The 8,090-nt window shown below is 33.4% G+C and overlaps 1 protein-coding gene across 1 annotated transcript; it reads right to left on the reverse strand.

Moving 5' to 3' along the window:
- Positions 1 to 3,902: 3,902 nt before the first annotated feature.
- Positions 3,903 to 7,565, reverse strand: LOC120148619 (transcription factor MYBS3-like). The gene is made up of 3 exons (XM_039161694.1): positions 7,206 to 7,565; positions 5,019 to 5,230; positions 3,903 to 4,423 (listed from the first exon to the last, which is right to left on the reverse strand). Exons 1-3 carry the CDS (start codon positions 7,528 to 7,530, stop codon positions 3,944 to 3,946), a joined length of 1,017 nt encoding a protein of 338 aa, XP_039017625.1. The 5' UTR covers positions 7,531 to 7,565; the 3' UTR covers positions 3,903 to 3,943.
- Between the last annotated feature and the right edge of the window lie 525 nt (positions 7,566 to 8,090).

Below are 8,090 nucleotides of genomic sequence, written 5' to 3' on the forward strand. Positions count from 1 at the left end.
TCAACTATTTAAATGCATTCAATTAAGTCACTTGTCGTTAACATTTAACAAAGAAGTTGATGTGATAGTTAAAATATTTGGTATAATTACACATTTGGTCACTGTTACTCATATATTCTATAAATTTAGTCATAATTTTAATAAATTAAAAATAAAATTAGTCTTCAAATCAAATAGTGTCACGTGTCACTAGTGCCAAGTGTAATGACATATGTCACCATCATATTAAACGATTAAATTTATTTTAAATTATTTTTAACTAAAATAAACCACTAATTTTTTAATCACTTATTTTAAAAATATTAATAATGAAAAGTAATAGAGTTTTAAACATATTTTATGTCACAACGATAAGCAATAATACTCTTATATCATTAAATTATTATAGAAAATAGATAATTTTTTTCTATCTTTGATTGATGATTCTTCTCAATAAGATAATCTTCTATATGAATGATATATAGACAATACACATTCTGATCAACTTAGTTTAATTCTAAATGTTTTGTTATGAAGCAATAAAGTCCACTTAACGGTTTGTCCAATTTAGATACTCACAACCAAGAAGAAAAGTTGGAATATTAGTCTAAGTTTATCATTAAATTCGTTCGATATAATAATATTCAGTCTGAGGATGCCAATAATAAAGTTTCAAAACAAATGAACCACTTAACGTCTAAATGAATATTTAACTTACACCACGAAATAAGTAACCTTAGTGATAAAGAAATTATTATTATTATTTGAGAATTCGGGTTTTATATGGTTGAACCAATTACCTTCTTATTGGTGAGAAAAATATATTAAATTAAAAATAAATTAAAATACATTTAATCGTTCAATCGGATGGTGACACATGTAATTACACTTGACAAATAAATATGTCACCATTCGATTTGAGGGTTAAATTTATTTTAATTTATTAAAATTATGACAAAATTGATAAAATATATAAGTAGCAGTGACCAAATGTGTAATTATACCAAGTTTTTAACTGTCATATCAGCTTCTCTGTTAAATATTAACGACAAATGTCTCAATTGAATGCATTTAAATAATTGAGTGACTAGATTGACAAAATTTTAAAAATGGTGGTCAAAATGAAAAGGGACAATAATTAAGTGGTCAGATATAGTTTAATCTTTAATTTAAATAATTTACCTTTAAATGTTTAACTAATTTATAATTATACGTTTAATCTTTTAAAATTTTAAATTTTTATAAATTAAATTAATGATGATCATCGTTAATGACATTCGCCGATGACTCTTCCTTTATTTTAAAACATGAGTAGGGTGAGCCTGGCTCGATGGTTTGGCCTAGGACTGTAAATGAGACGAGACAGATCGTGAGCTACTCGAGATCGACTCGATCAAGGCTCGATAAATACTCGGATCGAATGGACTCGGCTCGAGCTCGACTCGAATTCTTAACGAGCCGAAACGAGCTACGTGATACTCGATTCGAAAAGCTCGCGAGCAGCTAGAAAATATATTAAAAATATTAATGTTTATGTATTGATTTTTTAAAGATAATACATTAAGATTTTCATGCATTTAAGGTTCAGATTCGAGTTTGAGTTTGAGGCTTCAATCGAGTTAAGTTTAAGAATTTTTTTTCTTCATTTCAAGCCTTTTCGAGCTGCTCACGAGCTTCAGTTCAAGATTTCGAGTTCGAGTCGAGCTTGAAAATTTTAAACTCGCAAGTTTTCGAGCCGAGTCGAGCTCAATTTCAAAGTTTTCGAGTCGAGTCAAGCTCAGCAATAGGCTCGTTTACACCCCTAGTTTGGCCTTTGGACATTGGTAAACCAATCCAAATGTAATCCTCACTAAAATACGTCATGCTTCAGTCATACCTTAAACACAATATATTTTTTATTATTTTTAAAAAGAAAATATGTGGATTAATCATAAATAATATAGTTTAGAATAACATCAAAAATAAAATCATGATATTTCAAATTGAAAAAAAAATACTATTCAGAAAAATATAAATAATGTTCGAGTGTTGCCGCGAATGTACAGTCAAACAAGCATCTTTATATTTCAACAGAACTAAAACAAGTACATATTTATTGCAAATTTTAGGTTGATATTTTTGACAAAAAAATTATTCATGTACATGGCAGCAAAACACGAAAAGGATAAATTAATGTAATGTACTCTTAAATATATTTAAATTCAAAAAAATTAAATAATAATAATAATAATAATCTCCAAATGAAGATTTAAATTTTGTTAGCCACCTTGGTTCTTCAATCTTGTTCTTATAGCTTTCAACTTGTTGGCATCCCATCACAATGAAATTAAATATAATAAATAATTGCTTGTCCTAATCCCACCCTACAATATACTTGATGTTAATAAGTCTTATTATACCATATCATGCAACTCTTCTCACATATTTTTTTCCGTAAAAAATATTAACCTTGAACTTCTTTCCTTTGAACTGATGCATATAAGTTGTAACCATTCAACTTGCTAAAATCAAAAGGTTTTTTCTCCCCGAAGATTAGCACTCAAATATAATCAGTTTCAATCTTATTATGATCATCACTTTTTATATATATATGTAACAAGTAGCGGTGCCTGGCCTTGACGGATGTTAAGGATTAATCTGGCAGTAGTACAAGGTGACGACTTCATGGACGAAATTCGGGTTGGCATCATCTTCCAACTCTATGAATTGTTCATCCACAAGTCCCTACGTAATCATTAAAACAGTTGAGAACAACATGCTAATGAAGATTAAAGTGAGATTTTCTTTTCATTTAAAAATGATGAGGAAAACAAACCTTAGCACGTGGGTTTCTCTCCATTGAAAAACAAGCAAAGCTTGGGCAAGAAAATGACTAAACTCAAGTTAACACAAGGAAAGAAAAGGTTGTTGAAGGTGTTGGGTGATAATTGCGGGAAGAAGGGTTCATATAGTAGAGAAATACACAGGAATCGGAGTAGAAAATTGTTTCTTTTGATCTGAGTCTTGATTTTCTGTAATGTGTCTTTTTAACATCCACTGGATGGTAACAGAAATGTAGGTGGGCATATATGATCGATTGGTTTATCGAGGAGCTTTAGAAGGTGGAGATTTTAGTCTCTTTCCAGCGACGGGTTTCATTGATATTGCAACAGCAACTTTTGCTTCGTTTTATTTTGATCAATTTTTTATTAATATATTTATCTCTTAAACTCTTACTTTAACATTTGTTAGTTTTTATTCTTTTAAATTTTAAAAATTTCATTCCTTATTATAACAATTAGATTTGTAGTCTAATTCTATCTTTATCCACCTATTGCATAGGTAAATTGTAGATTTAATTTAACCATATTGATCCTATATCAATTGAGTTAAAATTGACATAATTAGAACATAAAACTAAATATTCAACTTAAATATAGTACGGGATTAAGGACATCATTAACTTTAATTTTGGGGCGTTTAGGCAATTAAGAGCAAAAAAATTCAAAACATCAGTACTTGTAATTTTATTATTTTTGAAATAATTATTTTAGAATGAAACCTAAGTGACACCCTCAAACCCTCTCTCAATTATTAAAAAAAATGAAATCTAATGAGGAGAAGGTTAGCAATCGTTTGAGATGTTTAAAACATTTAAACAGAAGCGAAAATTTCACAGTAAAAAAGGGGAGAATAGCCCAGAACAAGATTGTGTAAAAGTAAAACCTAATACCTAAAATACAAGGGACCTAGATGATATAAGGCCCAAGGCCTTCACTATCATTACCCTTTTGATTATTTGCACTATTGGCTGTATACAGCTAGTATGAATAAATATTTCCCATAAATTATCTTAACCCATATTGTAAACACCCACAATTCTTCACTACTTTACTACCCCTCAAATAAATTATCATATGGTGATGCAAAATTATAATTTTTAAGCAGAACAAGATCAAATTACCACTCTCCTTGGCTTGCATTTTCAGAGGGCTTGAATAGCACCAGTTTTGCCCTTTCTAAAGTCTGCTGCATTTGCATGAAATGCAGATTGTCTTGATGGTTCTCCCAGCAGTAGCAAGGATAAGGGTGAAGGCTCCATGTGCCCATTCACAGTCTCTCCTATTCTAAGATGAGACATTCCGATTAGTTGGTCTACATTGAAGGGTTCCTTTGGAAATAATGGGATTGGCTTCAGTACTTGATGTTTGGATGCCTCTATCTCTATGCCCTTCCCTTCATCGGGAGGGGCTGGATTTGGTGGCCAAAATGCGTAAGGTGAGACTAAACCGTTGACCATGGGTGCCAGTCCACTTGATACCATCATTGTTTCTTCGGTCACTTTAACTGTTGCTTGTGCTGCAGTTTCTGTGTGTTCAAATTCAGAGTCGAGGGAGAGATGTAATGAAGGAGTTGAATTTGAATTGTCTGCTTCTTCTACATGGGAAGGCAGCAAAGCAGGTGCCTGCAAAAGAATTTGGAAGTTAATCAAACCAGAAGTGATGAGAGAAAATATTCTTTTTACTTGAGGAAATATAGAAGCTAGCTTAGTACAGATGACACACCATGCAGCCAACCCCAATTTAATCTGAACTGAACAGCATCAACCCAATTAACAAAAAAAACAAAACAAAATGATACCAAATCTGACCTATGGCCCAATTAGATTGCTCTCTGCTAGCAAAACAAACGCGTCTAATGTTAATCAGAAGCTACACAGCACCCAAACTCAAGTTGGAACAAAAGGCAACAACTTCAAGCCCAAGCCCAAGACCAAGCCCACTCCCAACCCAAACCCAACCACAACAAAGTTCTTCGCCTAGATTGCATATGCTGTTCATCTCTTCTTGTAGAGTGAGATGATTTTATTTTCCCATATAGAATATGGACCGAGATATTCTCCTTAGCACTACTACAAAATTATATTCTCTTCCGTTAATCATGTGGTTGTGTGCAGATATACTACGTTACAAACCAAATGTCATGTGTATGATAGGCTGTGTTGCTATTTCTAGGAAATGAAACACACACAAAAATACATATAAAGAAGCAAAACAAACCATATCACTTGGAACCATGTCGAAAAGGCTTGAACGTCTCTTTCTTCGAGTAACATTACTCTGACGGATGAAATACTTCTGGGCATGACTTGCTACCTGAGTTGGTGTCCTTGATACAACAAAGTTTCGAGCTATCCCCCGCCAGTCCCCTTTCCCTAGTTTCTGCAGGCCAATTAGAAAGAGTCGATGCTCCTCTTCTGTCCATGGAACACCTGAAGCAACCAAAAATCACGGCTAAGAATCAATAATTTAGTTGTCATATTTACATCCCGCTAGTTAAACAGATAAGTGATAAATCATTCCAAGTCCTGCTCTCTTTCAATGGTAATTCGAAAGGTTTTATTTATTTTTTATTTGGAGAAAAAACGGTTGACTCAAAATTATAAGGCACAAATGGTCAACTACCCGTTGATGTTCAAGAAGCAGCTATACAATACTTTAAGCTGCTTGGGAATTCATTCCTTTCCCTGAAAACCAATGATACATATAACTAAACTAAGCACTTCAAAAAGAAAACTAAAATGCAAACTAGTTACCTAAATACCTGAACTGTAGGAGGCATGTGACTTGGATGCCTCAACAGCCACAACATAAGGAAATGTGATGGAATAACTTTAAACTACAGAGCATATCAATTGTTGCTGAAATTGAAACTCAACGCAATTCCGATCATATTTTTGCAAATACTGGAGTGCAGTTATGCTTCTACACAATATCCTCTTGCAAAGACTAGACCAAAGTCTGCTCCACAAATTTCAGCAGAATTCACTGCTCTATGTTCATAGGCATAAGCCAATTTCCCAAAATAGGAGGTAAGATGCAGTTGAAGCCTCTCTACCAAGCCACAACCATATTCTCCTAAATTACTTATCAAGAAGTCTATTTATAGGTCACTCAAACAACTCATGCCTAAAGTATAAACCGTGACAACTCTAACTATTAAGGGAAACTGAAATTAGCAAGTATAAACCATCACAACGTTAGTTCAGAAATAAATGTTAGTATAAGCGGTCTAATCTAAAGTTAAGGCTCTAAGTACAGCAATCAGTGACCCGGCACTCAGCAATTTCTACACTCTTGGCAGGAGTTACTGATAGCCGTTTGATTAAATACATACTAAAAGTTCAGCATACATGGAAAACCAAGATGTTACTTTAGTTCCATATCATATACCAAGAGTGCTGTCATACGCAGCTGCTCATAGTCATACATGCAATGTAAATAAGCCATTCAGGACATGAGTGGAGATCATAAACACAAGCAAGCCTTAAAACCATAAAGCACAATAGGCTAATTAGCTTTTCACCCAGGTTCAGACATGGTGAAGAAAAATTTAATAATTACAAAGCAGCTAATTATCTAAGTATCCCTTATCCATGTGGTCTCCGGAAGGCCAAACTACTCATAACGCGAACATAAAAAGCATGTAAAAAAAAAAAAAAAACTAGGCAAGCCTATTGGGAAACAGGGAAAACAGAAGTAGCCACTTCAACCAAATCAAAGAAATTGACTAAATTAGGAACCAATATCTTTTCTGCAACTTTATTAGCTTAATATACATGCTGGATTCTTGATCCAAAATATATATATATACGAGACTATTTATTCCTTCTCCGATCACGGTTACTAAAAAGTACTAAACATAACATACCAAAAGTATTCGTGGATCGTGCACACTACTTTTTAATACCATTAAAAAGCAAGTGTTCATATAAACAAGCTTTGAAAAAAAAAGACTATTTCGTAGTACTACTAAACTCCAAAAGGTTCTCAAACCACAAATAAAAGGGAAATTTGACAGCAAAATATTCTTAGACAATTTTCATTAAAAATATGAAAAAAATTGTCAGTAAAGAAAAAAAATACTTACAGATACAGAAAGTTAAAAGGCTAATGAGAGTAGGATTAAACAATCATTTTTCATTTAATTTGGAAATAAAAAAAACTATTTTTTGACAAATTCTAAATATCTTAAACATAGGGAAATAAAAATAAGTAACCAACACTAAAGCTTAAAAACAATAATAACGTTGATCATTAACATACTCTGAGTTCTCTCTCACTAAACAACTATAAAAACTTTATCCAATATCCAAATAAACAAACTTAAAATCCTCCCACCCCAAAAAAAAGAGAAAAAAAGTAAACAAAAACAAGCTCAAAACCACGGCGTTTATGAATAATCACCTTTCTTTCTCTCAGCGCGAGGATTAGCAGAAGTGTGTGCAGTGGGCTCATCAGATAGGTACCCTTCTGGGTCGTGGTTCGGGTCACGGACGTGATCCGATGAAGGAGAGCCCGGACAAGGCGAAGCTGCAGCTGACGAGGAGCTATGGTAGTGCGCTGACGACAAATTTCCCATACTGGCACTCTTCTTGATTATCGACCCGTCCGTCAAACGGACGCCGAACAGTTTCACTCCTCCGCAGCCAATTCCGCCACTTCCACCACGCGTGGGACACGCGCGGGAGTTGTGGCCGTTGTTGCTACAATGCGAGCATCGCCGAGTCATGACGCACGCGAGCCAAACCAAATAGCTAAGAACTAATCGAACTTGATCTATTAATCTGTATAAATGAAAAAAAGGATACAGATCAATAAAAACCTGTAAAAGGGGTTGAGAGAGAGTTTGTTTAGAGAGAGAGAGTAGAGAAGAGGGAAGGTTGCATGGAAATAAAGTGAGATTATGGAGGGAGGAGTATAAAATGGGGGAAGAAAAGAGATGGAGGGTAATATGGGAATTTGAATATATAGATCATATTTTCCAGGATTAGAGAATCACGATGCATCGTTCATTGGAGAAAAGTATAATGACGGTTTCGCCCCCTTCAGTGGAAAATAACGTCCTGGTTGGTTTTCTTTTTTCGGGTCTTTTATGTTTGCGCGTGTTCCGGATTTTTCGATTTGTTTTCCCATTAGATTAGATTTCTTTTACTTTGAAAGGGATTATGTATTTATTAAATTTATTTATTGATCTTTAATACATAAATCAAGTAATTAATATAATAAAAAAATTATTGTTATTCTTAAATATTCGATTCGAGTACTATAAATATCAAAATATAAACGTTT

Source organism: Hibiscus syriacus, unplaced genomic scaffold (assembly GCF_006381635.1).
Source record: "Hibiscus syriacus cultivar Baekdansim isolate YM2019G1 unplaced genomic scaffold, ASM638163v2 tig00110963_pilon, whole genome shotgun sequence".
NCBI lineage: Eukaryota > Viridiplantae > Streptophyta > Magnoliopsida > Malvales > Malvaceae > Hibiscus > Hibiscus syriacus.